This window comes from Mustela erminea, chromosome 5 (assembly GCF_009829155.1).
Source record: "Mustela erminea isolate mMusErm1 chromosome 5, mMusErm1.Pri, whole genome shotgun sequence".
Classification (NCBI taxonomy): domain Eukaryota; kingdom Metazoa; phylum Chordata; class Mammalia; order Carnivora; family Mustelidae; genus Mustela; species Mustela erminea.
Window position 1 is genome coordinate 117372920 of NC_045618.1, and position 24783 is coordinate 117397702.

The 24783-nt window shown below is 39.1% G+C and overlaps 1 protein-coding gene across 3 annotated transcripts in view; it reads left to right on the top strand.

The window, feature by feature from the left end:
* Positions 1-17763, top strand: part of TRIP11 (thyroid hormone receptor interactor 11) — a 66941-nt gene extending 49178 nt beyond the window's left edge. For 2 of the 3 annotated variants that reach the window (XM_032344647.1, XM_032344645.1), the window contains 5 exons: positions 7923-8004; positions 8823-8937; positions 9416-9532; positions 11483-11627; positions 14333-17763. In XM_032344647.1, coding sequence (XP_032200538.1) covers positions 7923-8004; positions 8823-8937; positions 9416-9532; positions 11483-11627; positions 14333-14553 — 680 coding nt within the window. In that variant the 3' untranslated portion in view covers positions 14554-17763. The remainder of the gene's footprint in view (positions 1-7922; positions 8005-8822; positions 8938-9415; positions 9533-11482; positions 11628-14332) is intronic. The other variant, XM_032344646.1, reaches the window with a different exon arrangement.
* The last annotated feature ends 7020 nt before the right edge of the window (positions 17764-24783 follow it).

A 24783-nucleotide genomic window follows, 5' to 3' on the forward strand; every position in this document is an offset into this window, starting at 1 on the left:
ATGGTTTGCCTTTTCCAGAACATCATAGAGTTGGAATCAGACAGTATGGAGTTTTTCCGGAGTAGTTTCTCTCCCTTCATAATACGCATTTAAGGTCCTACTCTGTCTTTTCATGGCTTGTTAGCTCAGTTCTTTGTAGTGCTGAGTAACATTCCCCTGTCTGGATGGACCACAGTTCATCCATTCATCTGCTGAGGACTTCTTGTTGGCATCCAAGTTTTGGCAGTTACAAGGAAAGCTCCTGTAAACATCTGTGTGCAGGTTTTTGTGTGAACATAAGTTTTCAACTCCTTGGTGTCAATACCAAAGAGTGCAATTGCTGGAACATATGGTAGTTTTGCAAGAAAGTGCCCAACTGTCTTTGAGAGTGCCTGTCCCATTTTATATTTCCACCAACGATGCAGGAGTGTCCCCGACACTCACCCCCACCAGCATTTGCTGGTGCCAGAGCTCCAGTGCGGCCTTCTCATAGGTGTGTAGTGATAGCTTGTTTTAATTTGCATTTCCCTGATGACATATCATGCGGAACATCTTTTCATATTCTTATTTGCTATCCATGTATCTTTTTTGAGGTTAAGATTTTTGGCCCATTTTTTTTTTTTTAATGTTTTTAAAGACATTTTGGTGACTACTTTTTAAAAAGTCTATAAGTTGAGAATGGAAAATTTCCTTACAGTGTTTTGTTTTGTTTTGTTGATGAAATCTGGAAGAATGTATAAAAATAAGCCCCAGTAAACCTGGTATAATATGAAGCATAAAAATATGTTTTAAAACTACAAATATAAAAGAAGTTTAAACTGTTTTCATGGAACTACCTTTATGGTTGCTAGATGGTGGAGTTTTTATTTAAATAAAGACATTCCGTTTTCCAGGACATGATTTATACAAGAAAACATATAATGTCCTGTTGAACATAAGCCAAATACATTCCCAGACGCTTTGTTACCCAAACCTTTTGAGGGATTTCTTTATAGATGTTTTTGGCAGAAGTGGTGATTTTAGAGGAAACATATAAGAAATACCAGATGCAGTTTTCTGAATTGCCATAAATGGTTAAAAAATTATTTGTGATGATATAAACATCTGGGTATAGTAGACAATGCCAGGACTTCAGTTAAGAAGAAAGTTTGTATCAATTAGGTGAATAACAGCCCTTTTAAACATAATGGTTATATTTTAAATGTGTGCTCTATTAATTCTTCTAAATACAAAGGAAAAAATAAATTATGTAGAGATGTTTTGAGTTAATATGTTTTGTGTATTTTCCCTCATATGGACAGAGTAATTCAGAACATAAATCATTTATTCTTTTTGTCTTGTGTTCTCTTCTTCCCAGATACTCTCCCTTCCTAGAGAAAAATCATTTTTTCATTTAGTTATCAAAAATGCATTGTTTCCTGCTATGTCTGCAACACTGAAGTAGGCACTGAAGATACAGAGTTAGGGGACTGTTACTTCCTGGAGGTTTAGAGTCCGACTAGAAGGGGAAGATTACATGTAATCACATACATACAACCAGTTGTTTCAAAAGGAAGGGACCATCCATTCTCCTTGGTTATGGTGATATGGAAGGGTAGAGAAGGCTAGTGAATGGTATACTTGACCTCACTTGAGCTATGAATTAGGTACAGCTAAGCAGGTGGAGAGTTTGGAGAAGAGTATTCTAGATTTAGGGAGGAATTCATATGAATCTATGCAGCTTAATCTGAAACTGGCTGAAGATCTGGTGGACTGGTCATAACCAAAGGAGAGGCGGTCATGGAAGTGAGTTATTATGTGGAAAAAAGAAACTATAAGGATAGATCGCAAACACAAATTATTAAACGGGGGCCGAGGAAATAATACAAAAGAACAAATAGGACCAAGCAGAGAGAGTGATGAATTGGAGATTTTCTGAGGGAGGCCAGCAAATTCTCGGCTCTACCCGACTGTTGTAATGCGGGCCTGTGGGCCCAATGTTGCCAAATCTCCAGAGCTTTCAAGAGACCCTGGAAATGTAGACTTTTATGTGAAATATTCCAATTTTTTAATGTGATACCAAATTTAAAACACCCTGTGTGGGCTGAAAAAAACATTTCTTTGGGCCATAGTAGCCTGTGCTATTTGCAACAGGGAGCTTTCAGAAATGAGTTGAGGTTTCACCCATGAGCTTAGAGAGCCTTTTGTCATTATTTTCTACAGTGATGATGATATTCAGTAAGTGTCAGAATTATTGTAATGGCTTTACTTTTCTCTGACAAAAATTCCAGCCCTTTCTTTTGGGATATGGCTGTTCTGTGTGAACCTTTTAAAATTAAATAGATAATTTGATCCACAGTATTCAGTCTTCTAAAAAAAGTTTTGTTTCAGTATGGAAAAGCACAGTATAGATTATCTGAATTCATACTAAAGGATTGAGGGCGGCAGGTAGAGAGGGAAAGTAAATTTGATCTGGTTACATTAAAAATATTTGTATAAGACCTGCTGTAAATGCCCATAGTCACTCTAATTTTATATTTACAAATAACCCAAGAGACCTCAATGTTGCTATTTTCTTTTTTAAGATTTTATTTATTTGACAGAGAGATCACAAGTAGGCAGAGAGGCAGGCAGAGAGAGAGAGAGAGGAGGAAGCAGGCTTCCCCTCCGAGCAGAGAGCCTGATGCAGGGCTCGATCCCAGGACCCTGGGACCATGGCCTGAGCTGAAGGCAGAGGCTTTAACCCCCTGAACCACCCAGGCACCCCAATGTTGCTTTTTTCTTGGAGTCACAGATCTGACCTAGTGAAGTTCAAATTAATGAGTTTATATTGTATTAATCTTTTCATGTGATGTCATTGCTAGGAAGTGGAATTTCAAAAATTACTTTCGCTCATCAATTAATAATTACAGTTATGGAATGAGAAAACATTCACCATGTACTCTAGACCTTAAAATTCTATGATATGGTTGAAAAGAATTGAGTTAAAAGACAAAGCAGATGCCAATATGTCTTAACTTCAAATGTTAAATATAAGATGCCTTTAAAGAGTATTATTTGGGAGCACCTGGGTGGCTCAGTGGGTTGGGCTTCTGCCTTCGGCTCGGGTCGTGGTCTTGGGGTCCTGGGATCGAGCCCTGCATCAGGTTCTCTGCTCGGCAGGGTGCCTGCTTCTCCCTCTCCCTCTGCCTGCCCCTCTGCCTACTTGTGCTTTCTTTCTCTGTCAAATAAATAAGTGGAATCTTTAAAAAAAAATTATTTGGTGTTTATAAAGAAGTTGATCTTATAGAAGTTGAAATTCTGTGATAAGATCATCTAATTTCTAAACCTTGTTTTGATTATATTTAATTATATAAAGACGCTAAGTTTCTTTATATTAGATTTAATGAATTAAGATTTATGTTGATTTTTTAGGTAGCTAGTGCAGATAAGACACTAGACCCAGTTAATTTACTAACATCTATAAATGAAATCATCTTTCTAACTTCTTTTCTTCCTTCTCTTGGCTTCTTGGTTAATAAAGAGGACAAGACAAAATGGAGGCAGAATTATCAGTGATATTAACTCAAGTGATAGCATAATTGTATTGGTCAGGGGTAGGTTAAAAAGTGAATTCTTTAGTTATTTTAAGAAATCAGATGAGTGAGTACTAATGCTTAATATAGCACTTCACTGTTTAGAAAAGTCGCATTTAATCAGTAGATTCAAAATCCTTGGAGATTAAGCATGCATATTTTACAAAATAGGCAACAGCATCTGGCCCTGGTGAGAGGACCGTGATTCATATGCAGGTCTTCTGACCCTCAAGTCCTGTTCCAATCACCTTTCTTTTCTCTGTCAGATGACTGTTAAATAAATCTGACTTGAGTCTTGTCCAAGGGAGCTAAGTCATGCAACAGCCAGATGACTTTGTAAGGAGTGTGACTTAATTTTACGATGTGCTCTAAAGACAGTATTATAGTGCAGTGTTACTAATCACAAATAAAATGTAAAGTTATGATGGACTTACTTGTTATAGTCAGTATGTTTCATGTTCAGTTTTGATTTTAAATCACATGGTGAGGACCGCGGTGTCCTCTCGAGGCATTATGGAGAAGAGGCTGTCATATGGCAGGCTTTAGGATGGCGTATATTTAGGGTAACCCTTCCCCTAAACTAGACTAAATCTCAGTTGCTTTATTGCTCAACTTTAAAGCATATCCCCCTGCCTTTTATTTTCTTTTTTTAACTTCCAGAGAATTATTTTGGCATGTTAGATTATTTCACAGGGATATTATATTTGGCTAAAAACGCATTTCTGAATAACCGTTATTTTGTCTGCCCATATAAATACAGTTCTGATTTCAAATTGTGGTTTGAATTAGTGTTCGGTTTTTGTGGAGAAATATTCAGAATCTCTGATGGGAGGAAAATCAGGGTGCCTAGAGAAAAAGAGAAGTCCATAGGGACCTTTGAAGTCAGAATTTGACTTTCTTTTCTAAGCCTTTCCTAGTTAGTACCATTCTTCCAAGCCTTCCCTCCAAATTCTGAGGGTTTTTTTGTAGACTTTAATATCAGAATGTGTTTAAACTACTACTTGAATTTGAAACAGCCCTCTGCATGCCTGCAGGGATATGCAGAGTTATCAGTTTTCTATCACATTAGTTTAGGACTAACTTGTATTCTGATGAGTTTAAGAAATTTTTACCCTATTATTTTGGCCATTAGGATGTTTTGATCTTACCTTTCAGAACAGAGATTTTAATCAAAATTATACTGATACTAATGAATTTCATCAAGAAAATATCTTCGACTTGAACTTTATTTTATTTTTTTTTAAGATTTTATTTATTTGACAGAGAGAGAACACAGGCAGGGGGAGCAGGAGAGGGAGAAGCAGGCTCCTCGCTGAGCAGGGAGCCCAATGCAGGGCTCGGGAGCTTAGGGTTGTGCCCTGAACAAAAGGCAGATGCTTAACCGACTGAGCCATCCAGGTGCCCCAACTTGATTTTTATTAAAGATTTATTTATTTATTTTGTGAGAGAGAGAAGAGGGGCCCGAGGGGGGAATGGCGGGGGTGGGGGCAGAGTGAGAGAATCTCAAGTAAACCCCCTGCTGAGTGCAGAGCCTGATGCTGGACTTTGTCCCACGATCCCAGGATCATGACCTGAGCCAAAATCTAGAGTCAGATGCTTAACTGACTGAGCAACCCAGGTGCCCCTTGATTTGAACTTTATTTAAAGATAGGTTTTTTTTTTTGGTTTTTTTTTTTTTTTTAGAATTTTTTAAATTTATTTGTCAGAGAGAGAGAGGGAGAGAGAGCGAGCACAGGCAGACAGAATGTCAGGCAGAGGCAGAGGGAGAAGCAGGCTCCATGCCGAGCAAGGAGCCCGATGTGGGACTCGATCCCAGGACGCTGGGATCATGACCTGAGCCGAAGGCAGCTGCTTAACCAACTGAGCCACCCAGGCGTCCCAAGATAGATTTCTTGATCTGTTTTTATAGAGCAAAATTAAGTTTTTCTAGATTATTTTATTAAAATTTTAATCAGAGCAAAATCAACTCTTTGCTCTGTCAATTATACTCTGAAGATGTCTATCATTCAGTTTTATCTTTCTTTTTCAAATATGAGACAGTATATTATAGTGGTTACATTCTGGTTATGCTCCAAAGCAGTGCTATCCAATAAAAATATAATACAAGCCACATGTTTAGTAGCCATGTTAAAGCAATTGAAGTTAATCTTAGTCACATTTTATATAGCTCAGAATATTATTTTAATATATAATCAATATAAAAAATCATTAATTTGGGAAGAAAGTAAATGGAGATCTGAGAGGAAGGGAAAGTGGAGGTAAATTTGACCTCTGTTTCTCTGCTACCTTTCCATGGTGGGGGAGGATGAAACAGAAGACCCTGCCCATCGTTACTCTGGCTCTTCCTGTAGTCCATGAGTGGGAAGGTTAATTGAGAACATCGACAAGAGATTAATTTACTTGCTGTTCTTCCTCCGAATAGTTGAGAATTCTACTTACATTCAGAATGTAGTAATAGAAAGGGCCCAGATAGCAGCATGTGTTCATAGTATATACGTGCATGTTAAGAATCTAAAATGTCTTTTACTGACTCAGATTTTATAGTAATCTTGTTCTCTCTCTCTCTCTCTTTTTAATGTCCAAGCTTAAATTCCTTACTGGAAAGACAGGAAAGGAAACGTTTGTAGTAGATTTTCCGAACACAAACCTTGCTTTTATAATATGGTTATGGCAACCATCTCTATTTTGGTAAAGTTAGCCTATAAATGAATTACATTTTGCAATTTAGATTTTTGCAATTTAGAAGACCCACAAGCCATTGCAAACCGTTAAACTGGACATTTTTGTATATACGTTTAGTACTTTAACAGAATAGTAGGCATTGTGCAAGGGGGACCTGGCTAATCTGTAGGGTTCCGAGAAAACTTTGAGGAAGTGACCTAAGAACTTAGATGTGAAGGTGAATAGGAGTTAATAAGTGTCCTGATGGAAAAGAGCTTTTCAGGTAGAAGAAAAAACATATGCAGAAGTCTTGTAGTAGGAATTGAGAGTCCAGAAATAAACCATATATGTCTGATCAGTTGGTTTTCAACAAAGGTGCCAAAAGAAGAGTTTTTTTCCAAAACGTGGTGCTGGCAACAGCTGGGTGTCTTACATGCTCAAGAACGAAATTGATCCCTTCCCTTATACTGTGAGTGTAAATTAACTCAAAATGTATCATAGACCTGCATTTTAGAGTTATATTTATAAAAAAATCTTAGAAGAATACACAGGAATAGATCTTTGTGATCTTGAATGTGACTCTGAAAGCATAGGTAACAAAAGAAAAAAGTTGAACTTCATCAAAATTAAAAACTTGTACTTCAAAGGATAACAACAGGAAAGCAAAATGACAACCCACGAATGGGAGAAAATATTTGTGAGTCCTGTATCTGACAAGGGGACTTGTATCCAGCTACCACCAGTAAAATGCAGCATAATTCAAAGTCAGTTTTGTGGAAAGAGGTCAGAGTCTAGTGTTTGGATTGGAGTATTTCTTGATTTGAGAAGTAGAGCTCTGCTGCAGAGCAATCTCTTCTCTTCTTTCAGAACCAAACTTGTAATCTAGCTTGGATAAGCATTTACTTCAGCTCAAATTATCCATTTCTGAGGTGACAGGTACCAAAACTCCATGGGTCTGGCTGAGAGTTCCTTTGTCTGGGAATAGTTGGCCCTGTGGCATGGTCGGATTTATGAACAGGGTATCTCCTGTTGTAATTCTAGACTGTGCCTGTAACACTGCTTGGATTCCAGCTGTTCCAACAAGATTTTACAGATTTTGCTGCTTCTTTAAATAAGAATTATAAAATGAAGTAGTCCAACATTCTTCTGAATTAATCATAAAAGTTACAGTTATCTCGATTAGTATGTTAGAACCAGTGATCTGAATTGGGTTTTACAACCTGTATACCTCAGAATACTTTGTCCTCTGAGCTGCATCCGGAGCCATGCTCTTAGTTATATTAAATACTCTTCTTTGCTCACCAAAAACCAGAGTCCAGCCAGGAAAATGGAAAAAGGAAAATCTAAAATTGGCCTTTCCATTTCTCCACCATTAAAGAGAGGCTCTGGAAATGTTTTATGCAAGGAAGCAGTGGTGGAAAATCTCTTTTTTGCAAGTTTCTGAGGAGAATGAAAACCTGTTTTTGGTGTTTAAATTTTCTGTTAAAGAATTGAATACTTTATTGGGGATAAACTGTGTGAATAAAAGCGTACTCTGGCTGTTGGGTAGTTTCTATACCAGAAAGCAGTTCCTGAACCAAAGAAGAGATGGAAGTCCTTAAATATTACTAATTAGAGTAAGTGTACATATTCAAAATTTGAGGCGAAGATGTTATAAATCTCATTGTATATTCATCCAGGCTATTTTAATCAGTTAATGATTATTTTCATTCACATGTTTTAAAACAGATGAACTCCGACAAGAAATGCTGGATGATGTACAAAAGAAATTGATGAACTTAGTAAACAGTACAGAAGGAAAAGTGGACAAGTATGCTCTTTTTAACTTTTATGTATTTTATGGAGACTACCTTCACAGGAAAAACAGCGGCTACATGTAGATGTTTATATGCGATTAAGTTTTTAAAAGCCTTTTCTTGTATGGTGATGAGATGTAGGTCGTTTTCGTGAGGAGTCTGTAGTATAACTTCTCTCGATTTTTTAAATGGATTTTTCCCAGCTCAAATTCTTTTTCTTAAAACCATATGGAAGAATTAAAACATCACCATGCTAGGAAGTACCTGAAATAAAAACTTTTATTCTTAGCAGTCTATCTAGCTCCCTCTTGCTGTCCTTCAATGAACGTACCTTGCTTCAGTGTATTAGGTCTGGAACCTAGGTGTATATGTAACATATCATTAATATTTTAAAGATTTAGATATTACTAGCAAATTTGTAATAAATGTGAGTGGGGAACTGTGAGCATACTTGTGGTGAAGCACGAGTGCTGTCCTCACCATTCGAGGGGAGGAGGGAGACATTGGGAGTGTCTTAAGGCAGAAGCCAGACAGACACTGAGTGTCACTGAGCACTATCTCAGGTGGTCGATTCGATGGGAGAAAATGAGTGGGCGATAACTGATGTTGTAAAAGGTACGCATTTTTAGATTGTTTGAAATGTCTTTGTTTAAAGTTGTCAAGAGGTTTTCTTTTTAAGTATTCCAAAATATTTTGTTGTTTAGTGTTTTTTGGTAACTTTTTAAAGTATAATTAAATACCTATATGTTTAATGTTTATTGTGGTTTACACTAAATACAGGGGTAACTGGGATAACCATTGAGTTAGCCTGAGCTGTTCTTTATTTTCACAGAGTCCTAATGAGAAACCTCTTCATCGGACATTTCCACACGCCCAAACATCAGCGCCACGAGGTGCTACGGTTAATGGGAAGCATCCTGGGTATCAAGAGGGAGGAAATGGAGCAGGTAACTAAACGATGGAAAGCCATCCTGAATGTGTTTATAACTCAACTATGGCATCCCATAAAATTGTCTCCTTTTACTCTATATTGTACAGCTTTTCCATTTTCTTAGTAAAGTGGAAATGGACCAGTTCATACTGGTGAGGAATATGGATATAGTGACTGTGGATATGGATATACGGATATGTATCTTCATACAGTGAAGAGGTGGATTTGTTCAACTTGTGTAATACTAGCTTTGTCACTTATAAGCCACCTCTCCTATCAAAATGCTGACATTTGGAGACATGACAGTCTTCAACTCTGACTTAGTGCTTGGGATGACATTTTATTGTATTTATAGCCTCTCTCAGTAGGAGACATTTACTAGGAATTGGGCTTGAAAAGCATAGTGTGCTACCACTGAAATCAAGTAAAAGTAGTTCTTATTTTTTTCTTTTCTTGTATTGATAATATTTTCCTGTTTTAAAATAATCTTTCAGTTGCTTCACGAAGGTCAAGGTGGTGTTACCAGGTGGATGACTGGGTGGCTTGGAGGAGGATCAAAGAGTGTCCCCAACACGCCTCTGAGACCAAATCAACAATCTGTGCTTAATAGCGTAAGAGCCAGTTTTATTCTTGCCCCGAATAGGAGTGGTGAAATGATTGTGCGTCACATGCATTTGCAAAAATCAGATTTCTTTTTTAGATTTTTTTTATTAATACAGCCCTTTTATTTTGGGGTTGTGGAAACTGAGATCCAGAGAGGTGATTAGCTTAAGGATAATAAGCCAGTTTATTAATTACAGTGTAATATATTTATTTATTTATTTGATAGAGAAATCACAAGTAGGCAGAGAGGCAGGCAGAGAGGTGGGGGAAGCAGGCTCCCCGCTGAGCGGAGAGCCCGATGCGGGGCTCGATCCCAGGACCCCGAGATCATGACTTGAGCTGAAGGCAGAGACTCAACCCACTGAGGCATTCAGGTGTCCCTGTTTATTTATTTTTAAGGATTTTACTTAGGTATTGACAGAGAATACAAGCAAGGGGAGCAGCAGAGAGAGGGAGGAGCAGGCCCCCCACTGAGCGGGGAGCCCAGTACAGGGCTTGATCCCAGGACCCTGGAATCATGACCTGAGCCAAAAGCAGATGCTTAACTGACTGAGCTTCCCAGGTGCCCCAATAAGCCAGTTTAAATATTTTATTGCATTTATGTTTTATTCTAGCTTTTTATTTATACAGTACTTTTGTTTTTCACAGTATTAGGTACTTTTGTATTTGATCATGCTGCTATAGGCACAGAGTCATTTATCTTACTACTAAATTATTATGAGATTCTTAACGAAGGAGGTTTTACTTTATGCATGTGTGTGTCTGGTCATTGAGCACTTACTGAGCACCTGCTGTATACCAGACTGTTCTCAACTTTGAGAATGCGGCAGCAAACCAGAAGACAAAGTGCCTGCCCTCAACAAACTTAGATCCTGGCAGGAGGAGGCAGTTAATAAACATGAACACACAGTGCCTAGGAGTCTGAATGAGCAGTAATACATTGAGTAAGCTTGGGGGCACCTGGGTGGCTCAGTCGGAAGGACATGTGACTCTTGATCTCGGGGTTTTGAGTTCAAGCTCCATGTTGGGCATAGAAATTACTTAAAAACTAAAAAACTTAAAATAAATTGAGTAGCTCTGTGAATTAGAATATGGAGTTTGCTTCTTTATTTTACTTTGTTTTCTGTTTTTGTTTTAAAGATTTTATTATTTATTTGACACAGAGAGATATAGCAAGAGAGGGAACACAAGCAGGGGGAATGTGAGAGGGAGAAGCAGGCCTCCCGCGGAGCATGGAGCCTGATGTGAGGCTTGATCCCAGGACCCTGGGACCATGACCGGAGCTGAAGGCAGATGCTCAATAATTGAGCCAGCCAGGCTCCCCTACTTTGTTTTTTAATAAAGAAGAAACTGAGGCTAGGTAACATACCCAGGGCTGTTTGAAGATTAAAAATATACCTTATTTTAAATCAGATGGCATGAAACTTACTTTAAAGGAAAGTTCTAGGGGTATCTGACTGGCTTAGTTGGTGGAACAGGGGTTGTGGGTTTGTGCCCCATGTTGGGTGTAGAGATTACTTAAAAATAAAATCTTTTATACTACATTATTTTAATCTGATAATTGGTGAGTTTTTGCTGTATTCATTGACCAAGTATTACTGTTTAATACTTGTTTTTTATATTGTGTTTCATGTCCACGTAAACAGTTACTAAAATGATTTAAGATTTGGATGTCCTAAGTGCCATTGATGGCAAGAAATCTCAGTTTCATTGGGTAGCTAATTATGACTAAGTTCTGTAAGAAATGTTGTCATCAAACAATATTGATTATATTGCTGAAGGTTTTAGTGGATAAACTTAACTAAAGCACTAGTAGTTTCCATGGTTCATAAAGCTTAATTATAAAGAAATGATTCAGAAGGCATGATTAGTTTTTTTATATTTAGAGTTGCTACATTTTCTTGGTTGTAGTGAGTATAATTTAATATCTGCCTAAAATAACCCAAATATTTCTTTAGTCTTTTTCAGAACTTTTTGTTAAATTTCTGGAAACAGAATCTCATCCATCTGTTCCACCACCAAAGCTTTCTGTCCATGATATGAAACCTCTGGATTCACCAGGAAGGAGACCAGCAGTTACAAATGTACCAGAAAGCTTTAAAGGTAAGACCAGATACTTACTTTTTCTATAATTTAAAAAAGTTGAATGTTTAATTTATGATTGTTTTGCAGTGATCTTAACTAAATTCTTAGTGTTTTTGAAAATGTGCAGTGACTTCTTCCAAAATTCCAATAAAGCATTAGATTTTGGCTTCATATATTCTGTAGCAATCTGATATTTAATTAGCTTAGATTAACCTAAACAATATGAACTAATTTTCCTTTGTATATTGGAATAATTCTTCTCTCTACATAAGCCACTTGGAATTATTCTTGGAAGTGCTGGTGAACCAGTATACCTTTGCTTGGTCACCTGTTTTTCTCTCATACTCATTAATGGTGCTTATTGCTAAATTAGAGTTGGAAGTGTAGTTTATGTTCAGATTGTGTTAGTTTCTGTTACAAATTTTTTTAAAGATTTTATTTATTTGATAGAGATCACAAATAGGCAGAGAGGCAGGCAGAGACAGAGGGAAGCAGGCTCCCTGCTGAGCAGAGAGCCCCATGTGGGGCTCGATCTTAGGACCCTGGGATCCTGACCTGAGCCGAAGGCAGAGGCTTTAACTCACTGAGCCACCCAGGCGCCCCTCTCTGTTAAAAGTATTGCTGTGATGAACATCCTTGATAAATTTTTGCACACATCATTAATGTTTCCCTTAAGATAGATTTCTGAAAGTATAATACCTACATGTAGACATTTCTTAAGAATTAAAATATAACGGCAAATTACCCTCAAAAAAAAAAAAAAGTGTAGTTTATAGTTCAAGGTTTTTTTCCCTGTGAACATGTAAGTGTTACATTCAATAACCAAACCTTGGTATGTTAGTAATATCCAAGAGCAGTTTAGTAAACTGGCTTAGACATCCAAGAATATATTGACGCATTCTTATACCTTATACTTGCCTGGAAGCAAATGGTTTCGTTGTTCTGGGATCTCTATGTATGGTTTTCTATCTCACTAGGTTATAAGGGCCTTACAAGGGAATTACGTCCCCTATATTATTAGACATGCAGTGACTTTTCTTGAGTTGAAAAGGAAGTATAATCCATTAAACAATAAACATTATTAGAAAGTCTCTCTTTTATTTGAAATCTTTGTATTTTAATACAGACTAAAATCTTTACTAGTTGGACTATACAGGTGTGTTATATACTGTTAGGCTTATCTCATATCAGATACTTAAATTTGGATAAAATATTAAAGAATTTATATTTCAGAATTTTAAAAAACTCTCTTAAAGTCTAATTTAGATGAATATTTCTATTTTCCTGAACTTTTATATAAAGAAAAATGGCAAAATTTGTTTTGATAAAAGGTTTGGCTCCTAAATTCAGTAAAAACTCTTCACTTTCTCTAACAGCTATAGACTGTATACTAAAAACACTTTATTCTTGGGGTGCCTGGGTGGCTCAGTTGGTGAAGGGTTTACATTCTGCTCAGGTCATGATCTCAGGGTCCTGGGATTGAGCCCCACATCAGGTTCCTTGCTTAGCGGGGAGCCTGCTTCTCCCTCTCCCTCTGGCACTCCTCCTGCTTATACTCTCTCTCTGTGTCAGATAAATAAATAAAGTCTTTAATAACAAACAAACAAAACCACATTTTTTTCTTGCTACACTAGGTCATAGCATCTTCAGGTGGATTCCAAAACTCATTATGGTAACGTCTCCTACTCCCTGTCCTCCCTCCCCCTCCATACCTTCCGCTTCTTCCCTCTCTTCGTTCCTTTTCTCTTCCTCTTAGCAAGACATGTGCCCACCGTGGTTTGGAATGATCAGAGACAAAAGCCAGTGATGTTCGGAGCTGGTACAGGGTTTACATTAAAAAACAACAGCAGCACCAAATGAGCTTAGTCTTTAAACCTGGACTTGGAAGCGTGGCAAGGGTCAGAGCTTACTGAGGAGCACCGGAAGCTTTTCCAGAGTTTGGAAAGTTACCATTTAGAGGGAGGGAAAGCTTGGGAACCCAGGGTGCTCAACGTTAAGCTGATTAGATGAATTTGTCTCAGTGCTTTCTTTGTTTTAGAAGCTTTTTTTTTTTTCTTTTTTAAATTTTTGGTGGTACTTGTGTCTTAGGGAGTTAGTCGTCTTGGGTAATAAAGCAGAATTCTAACCACCAGGACATTAGAGCATTAACAGATACCTATTCCAATAAAAAAATGAGTTTCAGCATAACTTGATAGAGAAATAATCTAACAGAGAATTGTTTCAAACCTCTAAAAAAGGATCAGGTTTTTCTTTGGTTAAATAAATATTAAACTTGATTTTTATCACTGTGGATTGGTGCCAGTTTTTTTCATGGCCCTCATAATTATTGGGGGAAAAGGAGTTTTCAAGTCCTTCAGTCTTTCAGGTGAGTAGTTAGAAAATTTACATTGTAACGTAGAAAACACCACCTGAAAAGCCGTCATTAAAATAAGTGAAGTCCATCAGTTATATAACTGGTATTTGAGTATCAAATAATATTGATGTGTTTAATAAAGCGTTAGTGTGCGTACAGCTCTTCGTCCCTCCCGTTCTTTCTCCATTCCTCTCGCTTCCTGTCTTGTCTTTTTTAGCCCTTTTTATGTTACACACCCTGCTTAGGGGGTCCAGACCCAGCAGCATAGGAATTAAATTTATTTGGGGGCCAAATCTAGGAACCTAAAACACATGTATAGTGTTAATTGGTAATGTATAGGAGACTGAATAACTTGCATTTTATCGTCTAGATACCACAGAATCCAGATCTGGTAGAAGAACAGACGTGAATCCGTTCTTGGCTCCCCGCTCTGCGGCTGTGCCTCTCATTAACCCAGCTGGACTTGGACCCGGTGGGCCCGGGCATCTTCTTTTGAAACCCATCTCAGATGTGTTGCCCACATTTACACCTTTGCCAGTGTCCCCTGACAACAGTGCCGGAGTTGTGTTGAAAGACCTTTTAAAGCAATAGGTGATTCCCAAGCCAGAGACAACATACGAAGCACTTTAAAGAAACCGCAAACACTATATGTATGTACTCTCTCACGAAGTGGCCTTTCAGAAAAAGTCATGTATTTGTTTGCAGTTGTATATTCTCTAAACTTAATAAAAATATTCTTCTTGCGTTTAGAAATTGCAGGTGTCACAGGAGGAAGTGTTTGCTATATTACATGCTTTTTTCCTTCTCTGATTTGACCTAATTTAAGCTAGAAACATTTGATCTTTCATCTTAATTTATAAAAAATAAGAAAAATATAAAGATAAAAATTTGTAGTAGCTATATATCAGCTCTTTATCTCTTTGATTTTCAAGCTCATTTAAGCTAGAGTCATGTGGTTTATCTTTTAAAGATAATCAAGAAATTTACAAAAAGGAGAAAATAATAGTAGTGGCTTATCTGTATAGTGCAAACAATTGATCTGAAGCATATATGGGTCATTTTTTTTCCCCCCCTTAAGCCCTCCTGAGAGGACTTGGTGTAGACAGGCCAACAGCAGGGTTGTCCCAGGGAGATCACAGGTGTCCTGAGGTGGAATGTGCGTGTGTTTGGTTCTTTGCGGTTGTATCACACGCGTAGATTGATGTGATCAGTGCTGCGGTGCCCATGCAGATACCCAGCAGTTTCATCAAGCCTTGGAGCTGCCCTCCTCCTCCTTCCTGCCAGTACCTGCCTGACTCCGGCAAACACTGACTGCTCTCCAGCTCCGCAATTGGGTCATCTCAAGAGTGCTGCGTAAATGGACTCAGGCAGCATGTAACCTTTGTGAGGGGCTTTTTTCGCTCAATGTAATTCCCTGGAGACCCATCCTCATTGTTACGTGTATAGTCATTTGTTCTTTTCAACGTTGAGTACATCCGGTGGGGATGTGATTTAGTTTAAAGGGCCAAGGTATCTTTTTAAAGGTATCATCTCAAAACCGTTTGCTCACACACGTGCGCACAGCTTTCATTTAAGTGTTAAGTCAAAAACAGCTGTGCTCTCATACCTACAATTAGCAATATCACTGAACCGGAGACTTCCTGCCTCTGTCTGGGGTGGGGTGGAAGAGGTTTGTCGATCTGGGAGTCCCCCATTCTCATCCTCGTGGTCACTGAGGGTAATGATGTCAACCCCACCAGCACTGGGTGTTCGCAACCTAAGAGAAGGGAGTAGTACTTTAATTTTTCACAAACCCATCCTAAAAAATCTTGACCTGGAACTTCATTTTATCAGGATGTTCGTGTTTTTATTAGTCGTTGAGAGTTGTACATTTATGCGAATTTTGTAAATTTCAGTATGTCTTGAAAACAGAAACGTGTATAACAAGGAAAGGTGAAAATAATACTAATCCAAATATGTAAATAGGCCTGGTCCCGACCAGGACTCAATTTGTTTATTTGTAAATTTTGTTGTAACTGTCTACTGTATTTAGATTGGGGGATTAGAAGTCTTCATGTATGAATGGGTAAAGCTCGTTTTTCTGAAATGTTCAGTAACCAAGATGTCGCTGCCTCAGCATCACCTGTCTCCCGAGCTAATGTATTTATATATATCGCTGTTCTTTGTTCAGTCCACTTTAAAGGAAATTGTTGTACAGGTTCTATATTAGAACTGTCAAACTGCCTCATTGTCTGTTTTGCCCATTATTATTTCTCTGAAATTATTACCCTTAAGTTTTATACGATCCTTCCAAAGACGCTTTCACTGGCCATCCTAAATTATGCGCTGCTTGCCATTAAAGTTTCATTTCAGTGTGGAGCATCTGAAATAAAAGTTTCTAAGTTGGGAAAAAAAGAAAAAGACACATGATCATTTTGAAGAGAACATGCAAAAAAAGTTTCATCTTTTAATTTGAAAAGGAGATGTATGCTACATATTTAAGTGTAGCATATCATCGTATTTTAAAGGCCATTGAGGACGTTTTGAGCATCTCCTTCCTGCCCTCCCCCCACCATAGTTTCATGTAAGTTTGAAAGCTGTTATGGGTGGATTGCATATCTAAATATCACAGCCTGTCCTTTCATGGCTGCTATTTAAATAAGTATGTGACCTTGTCCTCAAGCTGTGGTACCTAATGTTTCAGTTGTATCATAGCTGAAACTATAGCTCACTGGTATGCACACCAAGTGTTTGTTGATCTAAACCAGGCATAACTCATCTACTTTTCTGAAACCAAGTTGTGTCAGAGATGAGACATCTGCTTAAGGAATCTTCAGTAACCATGCAGTGATGAAGCATATAATTGTTATGTTAGCAATAGGACCTGGCAAACGGTATTTTTACTGCAATATTTTAACTACAGTACTTTTACTGTTTACTTCTCTCTAAACTTTGTGGTTGAATTTTGCTTTAGCTGCCAGTTTTTCACAACATTCCTAATGGTTTTCAACTGCTATAATATAGTAGAAAAGCCATGCAGTCATTGAATTTGATTTTAATATAATCCTGTATCATGGTTGGTTGAGTTTTAGTCCCTGGAATTATCAATTTTTCAAAGAAAACAAAAAAAGGAAACAAAACCAAAATAAGAAAAACGTGGGGGAAAAGGAATGACTTTCTGAAAACCAGCCAATTAAAATATTAACTATCCTCTGCAAATAAAGCCTCTCATTTATTTTAACCTTTGAATGGTTAATTGCAAAGGGCAAAAAGACTCAAAATACTTACCCCATCAGTAGATGGAAAACAAACTTCATCTTCAAGGTTAGGGGAGAGATAAGATTTAGTGGGGGAGTGCCAGTATGTGTCAGACTTAAAGCATTTGAATCTGATTTTTCAAGCCAATAAAGTTTTTCATATATCAGTATTTAAAATGTCTTCCATCCACAAAAATTGAATATTGTAAATATCAAGTATAACTGATAATTTATTTTATATATTCCTATGGAAAAAGTAATGGTATTTTAATGTTCTGACATTTGTGATTATTTGCCAGTCTTTACTTTTTAACTTATTAAGGTTTCTCTAATTAAACTTGATAAGTTGTCCTTTGGTTTTTAGGGAAATACCTAAATGTGGGGGAATTTACAACCCAACCTTAATACTGGGCTGTGTTTTATAGAGCTAAAGTCAATGCATTTCTGAATTTCTCAGGAGCACTGCAAGGCAAAAAAAAAAAAAAAAAAAAATACTCCAAATAAAAATGATATATGTAAGTTGGCAATGTCTTTATCCACAATAAAAAATTTTTTTTAGCAAACAGCTGCTGACTTTTTCTTTAGAAGGGGGAGAAATGACTTACACGTGTTGTTTGTAGCAGCAGTTGATGGACTATGGAAACTAATGTCTTCAAGCGCTCACCGGATGTTGCCTTAGGATGCTGTGTGAGCCTTGGAAATGTTAAGTATGAATAATTGAATAGATACCGAAGATTTCGCATGAAAAGAGGATCTGAGAGATTTTATCCAGCCTTTTAATTTTCTTTTGGAGGTAGTATGCATCATTGGGCTCTTGGTTTTTCAGCAAGATAATCTCAGTTATGTCTTCATCTTTTCTGAGATGTGGAACTTGAGTATTTTTAACAGCGCATGTGATGGTAGTATTGGAAGGAGCATGGTTTTTAAAGCTGGGAGTTGGAGTGCTGATTTTGACTGATCCTTTCTCTGTGACTTTTAACAAAAATGTCTTGTCGATGGGACTGATTTTCATCATTGAACACCCACATAGTAAATGGTCAGATGACACATTTATTCACAATATTAAAAGAGTAAATGTACCACTTGTGGGAATGCTTTACTTATAAAGCCGATAGTTCTACACAGATTTTAGAGGTTGTGATTATTACTGCCAAAAAGGGGGTAAGAATGTCAGGTGAGGGTGTTACTGAAGACCAAGGGTTGTTTCAAGCAGGTAGGAAGAGGTCAAAAGTGTGAAGTGCTTGTTGCCCTGGCTAAGTTTTAAGAAGAATCCATTGGATTTAGGGGCCAGTAAGTTGTTGCTTTGAGCTTGAGCCACGTTCATGGAATGGCGGAAGCAGAAGCCATAATTGCCGAGTGGGTTGGGTCGGTGATGAGCAAGTAAAGATGTGTTTGTAGGCGACTCTTTGAGAAGTCAGACTACGAGGGAGAAAGGGAACATGAGTAGATGAGTGGGGTGGAGGGAAAGTCATGTGAGACTGGGAGGCTGAAGCCTGTGTGAGTGCTCCTGGGAGGACACAGCCCAGACCAACAGGCTGAAGACCATGGAGAGACTTCTTGGGAAGGGGGAACTGATAGAAGTGGAACGCGGAGGGTTGGCCTGAGAGAGGGAGGCTGCCTCTCTTGGGACAGGAGTGAGGAAAGAGAAGGCAGATGGCAGGTGGATTGGGGTGGAGGGAAGTTGTGGGAACTTAATTTGATGACACTGAACCTGAACCTTGTTTTCCTGTCCTTAGGACTTAGGTCATGTGAATATAGGATATAGCGGAATGGTTTACAGCATGCCTTTGCCATAATAAATCCAGTGAATTAATCACTCATTATAATTAGAACAGTATTTGTCTTGGAGATAAAAATGCAAGAATGTAAATAAATAAAAACTTAAGGCAAATATTTGACCCCTTAACTGGTTTTCTGCCTTGGTTCTTCCTGTGCATTGGTCTTTCAGGCCACTTGGGGTTAAGAAATGAATGATTTGCTCTATCTTGATACCATAACTGAGATCATTTTCATCTGTGACTGTTTTCACAAGAGTCCTCTTCTGTTCAGCTCCAGCATTCTTTGACCCTCAGAAATTAAATCTCGATTGAAAACACAATTAACTTAATGTAAGAGTTTGGTGGGGTTGTTTCCTAGTTATCTTTGGTCTGTTAGAAATATAAGCAACATGATTTTTTTCTAAAACATGTGGCATTTGGGGATGCCCGGCCACCTCAGTCTGGGGAACGTTTGATTCTTGATCTCCGGGTCATGCGTTTGAGCTCTTCTCTGGGTGGACAGATGACTTTAAAAATAAAATGCTTAAAAAAATAATGCTGAAGGGCCTTGTGTTGTGAGACACTTTCCTCTAGCAATGGGGAATCAGCCTCAAGCCCTTCTTGACCCCGGGCAAATGCAAACACTTACCAAAGGACAATCTATCCCAGACTGAAGGGAAACATGCTTTCCTTTCAAGAAAAGACTTGGAAAAGTCATAAATATTTGCTTCAGGTTTCCTGCGCAGCTCCTTCCATCGAGGTGTGTCTAAGGAACCCATGCTGTCATCTGTGAGTTAACACATTAATCCCTTTAAAAAAGGGGATTTGCAGGCACTCTCCGTGAATAAAGAGGGTGATGGAGATGGAGTTACAAGTTCTAGACTAATGAGGTAATTTTTTATTTTTGGAAAACTTACTTGGAATGTGTAGTCTTTTGAAATTTTTGGAATCCCCTCAAAGTCCTCTCCCTCGAGCATTTACCACCCTACGTGTAGCTGTATTACTAGACGCAGCCGAGATGCACGTGTTCAACCCGGGCCCCTCTCCCTAGGCTTGCCCTTGCCAACTTTAGCTTCTGTGCTGAAAAATATTGATGATGGTAAAAATCAATTATCCACAGAACTGCTACTTGAGAAATGAACATTTCTGTTTTAAGAAGACTTGTCACTTCTATTCCCCTGCTCACCACCTCCCCCCTGCCCCAGGACATTAGTTTTCCTTGGTGAAAAATAATTTTCTGCTGTCATCATTTAATGTGTACGTGTGTGTGTGTGTGTGTGTGAGAGAGAGAGAGAGAGAGAGAGAGAGAAATATTTCAAACACATAAGAAGAGACAAGGATATTTAGAAACATCTGGTATAGCAGTGGGACAAGGTCAGCCCATTCCCTGGAAAGAAAAAAAAAAGTAGAAAATCATAATGGTCAAAAAACAACCATTTGAGGTCCTGGTAATTGACCAGAGGCAGGCAAGAAACTGAAAACTGTTGATTTTTGAAAAACATCTAGAGCTTCAGATAAGAACCTGGAGTCTGTAGGCCTTCCTGCCTGGGGCTCCCCAAACCTCCGTTTTCCTAGAACCAAGCAGGAAAGCTGCGAAAGCTAATTATGCAAACCAGGAGCTTTGTTGCCCAAGGGGGCGGCCTGCTGGTAGGGGTGTGGACTCTGCACAGACTTTGACTTTGTCCGTTGAAAGTGCTGAACTTGGAAGCAAACGTGGAGAAAAGTCAGCTCTGTTTGTCTTGAGATCGCAGTTCCGGATAGGGCGAGGGGCCGCCCTGTGGGAAGGCAGCGGGGAGACTAGAACCGAGAAAGCCATGGAAGGACTGGCCTCAGAGCATTTCCCAATCTGCGCCCGGCCGCGTAGGTCATGCAGGAGCAACCTGTGGGACGCCAGAGCACAAGATAGATAGATAAATAAATAAATAAATAAGAAAACAGCAGAGGCACCAGCAGCTGCATTCTCCCATGGGGGAGACCAGTTTCCTCAGTTCAAATAAAATCAGGTTTTTTTAAAAAAAATCAGAAAAATACATCGGAATACCATAGTTGCTCCAGTATAACCCAGGTTGTCCAGATTTCAAGAAGAAAATTTGAGGCAAAGAAGACAGTATAACCCAGTTTCAGGGAAAAAGGCATCAGAAGAAACTGTGTAGGCCCGATTGTTGGATTAGTCCACAAAAGCTTCCAAGTCAGGGTGGCAAGGACAGAACTTAAAGTATGTTCAAAGTGCACAAGATTTTATTTGTTTACTTATTTGACAGAGGGAGAAATAGGCTCCCCGCTCTGCCAGGAAGCCAATGTGGGGCTTGATCCCAGGACCCCAGGATCATGACCTGAGCCAGAGGCAGATGCTTAACCCACTGAGCCACCCAGGCGCCCCTTCTTCCTTGTTTTTTATTTTGAAAGCTTTTTCACAGTTGCACATCTTGAAACTGTTTAACAAGTAAGGAGTCAATTTTGTTGCTTTTTGGAGGACAACAGAGATAAAATAATGCATGATAATTCCCTTCTTGAATTCTCCAAGGTGCATTGTTAAAATTTGCCATTCCAGGGGTGCCTGGGTGGCTCAGTGAGTCAAGCGTCTGTCTGCCTTCAGTTTAGGTCATGACCTCAAGGTCCTGGGATCAAGCCCTGCATCGGGCTCCCTGATCACTCGGGAACCCACTTCTCCCCCTTCTGCTCCCCCTGCTCACTCTGTCTCCCCCTCCCCCTCTCTCAAATAAGCTTAAGAAAAATTTGTCATCCCATCTGGATGTACAGGAAGACTTGCAAATTCTGTCCTATGTTTGCTGTTAAAAGTCCTTTCTTTCGTGCAATATGATGACATATATAATAGTGTAAATTTTTAATTTTACTTTGGCAAAATTCAAAGTTGACAGATGATATCATTCCCTCTAATTTTTGAGGGTGTTGATTTTATTGGTCTGATTAATTGAGGAATTTGGGAACTGCTAATCTTACGTGGATTGTGAATAGGAAATGAGATAATTGGAAAATCATGCCATCATAAAGTCATATTAAGTTTGCCCTAACCTCAATCCATATAAAGTGTCTAAAACAGACACAAAAACGAAATAGAGATGGCAAATAGACAAGCGCCATTAGCTATTTTTTGGGGGGTGCAGCTCTGGGGCCCCATGACAAAGGGTGTGGCTTGCCTGAAGTCTTTTATAGCAGAGGTCCCATATTTTACATGTGGTTATATGTTAAAACCACAGCCAGTTAAAATAATCCATAAGAAAAGCCCAGGTGTTTTCACAATTTGCTGAATTTCCTGAGAATTCCAAGCATGTGCAGAAAATTCTAATGTCTTTGAACAAGTTGGTTAAAGTACAGTTAGAGACCCATGGTCATCAGGGAAGAAACCCTGAAAATCTGGGTTTCAATTTTTGTTATGCCCCTAATCCTCTGATCCTGGGTAAATGAGTTGCTCTGGGCTTTTGTTTTCACATTTGTAGAATTAAGGGGTTACAATAAATGATTTAAGAGTTTCAGGACTCAGTCCCCTCCTCCAGGCAATGTCCTTTTTAATATCCTCAAGACTGGTGGGGGAACTCTTTGTGCCCTCCCGTGGTCAATGCAAACTTAATGGCCCTATTGAGAGAGAGAGTCGGGGAAGAAGTTCCAAACCTTTATTGAAGGCCTACTGTGTGTTGGCACCTTCTAGGTACTTTATGAACAGAATTCTATCTTTATTGCAGCATCATGTGGTTATTTTTGCCCCCATTTTATAGCTGAAAACCTGAAGCTCAACAAGGTTAAAGATGTACTTAGGGTCCTATATTTTTCAGGGTTCTTCAGAGAAACAGAACCAATATTTTTCTTTCTTTAATTTTTTAAAGAATTTATCTATTTATCAGAGAGAGAGAGAGCGAGAGCGCAAGCACAGGGAGCAGCGGGCAGAGGGAGAAGCTAACTCTCCAGTGAGCAAGGAGTCGGATGTGGAACTCAATCCCAGGACCCTGGGACCATGACCCGAGCTGCAGGCAGACCCTTAACCCACTGAGCAACTCAGGCGTCCCAGAACCAATATTTCTAAAGTTCACTGTATGCTCAGCATAAGCATGACGCCGAGGGCAGTAACCGTGAAGGATGGGATTAAGACATCCAAATACATAAAAATGTAAAAGGTACATGTTTCAAAAATTTTGTGAGATGAAAAGGCAAAAGACAAACTGAGGAAACTCTGTAACATGAATGACAATGGAGAACTATATTTACTATAGAAAAGAAACAAGTCAAGGGAAGTAGAGACACAACTGAGGCTCCTTAGGGTTTCCGGCTGAGGCAGCTGCTTATCCTCGGATGTCCATTCTCTGCGGTCACAGCAAAAGAACTCTGGAGTCTTAGGTAAGTCGGTACATGATCTCTCAGGACACAGGCTATATCTCCCAGTGTCCCTTGCAGCTGGGTCTACTATCAGCTTCTATACTACTTCCTGAAACGTGAGTTTGATGGTGGTGGTGGTGCACCATTTTGGACCAATTCGAAGGAAGTCAACACTCTAGAGATTGCCAAGCAGCAAGAGAGATGGAGCCTGAATCTTTGATACCTTAAAGGGATACAGCTGCCAGAGTAGCCCTAGACCACCATCCTACAGAATGTGATGTGAGAACATGTTGCAGTATTTCTATTAAAAAAAAAAAATCAACACAAACCACCACCACCAACAACCGCAAACTAAAAACTACCACTAGTCTAGAGTCCTTTTGACTTATTAGTTCACAGTGAACTCATTTCCTTGATGTAATGCGTGATAAGAGGAGAAATGGATTTGGGGGAAGGAGCCCGTAAGAAGTTGAACATGAGTAAGAGAGAAGCTAGGGATGGTGAGAGGACTTTATTCAAGAGTTATCAGCATAACTGACTGTTTATGAGACCTATGTCCCATTAACAGCTCAGTGACTATGCCCAGGAGGGTAGTAGGAAAGACTACAGAGTCTGGATCTAACTTTGGGAGACCCTTTGATGAGTGGAGAGAGAGAGAAAGGGGGCTGGAGAAAATGCAGTCAGGGTCATAGTGGGAAAACCAGGATAACTTGAAACCCAATAGAGGAGAAAATGTGTCATTAATGGTCAAATTTTTCAAAGGGACAGAGGAACAGTTAGGAGCGGAGGAAAAGTCATTGCATTTGGCCCTGAGATCACTGGAAAACTTAGGAAGTACCATTTTGAGTAAATGGTGGGGCATGGCCAGAGGTCCCATAGCCAAGGTGGGAGTAGGTGGTGAGGAGGTGGCTGACACATGGGCTCACTGACGAGCTAGAGAGAGAGGAGGAGGGGGAGAGCAGGAGCCACAGAACGTCTGGACAATAGAAGTTTCCCCCTTCCCCAGGTTGGGAAGACCTGCACCATGAGGCCACACAGCCCAGTGCCTTACTTGGGCACTGTCAGTTATTTAAGTTTTCTGACCTTTTGGGGCCAACTTTGGATAATATAAGAAGTGAAAGGCTTTGTTCATGTTACGAAAATAAGAAGAGAAGGTAATAATGGGAGGACCCACGGAGTTCTGGAGCGTTTGCGGGGAGCTAGGAACAAACCAGCCATGTAACCAGCAAGTCAGAGAAAGCAAATCTTGATAACTGAAAAGCATGAGGAAGCTAGAGCCAAACAGACTTGGTTTGGGCTGGAATTTGTTTGTTTGGTTTTATTGTCTGCATGGCCCTAATCCCTTTGGGTCTTGTCTTCATCTGCAGAATGGAGGGTTTTCATAGGTGGTTCCTATGGTTTCTATGGTGGTCATAGAAGAGGATTTGTGTGGAGTCTAGCATGATCTAGACATTCAATAACATTGTCTTCCCTGTTTTGCCTTTGCATTCAGAAAGGCA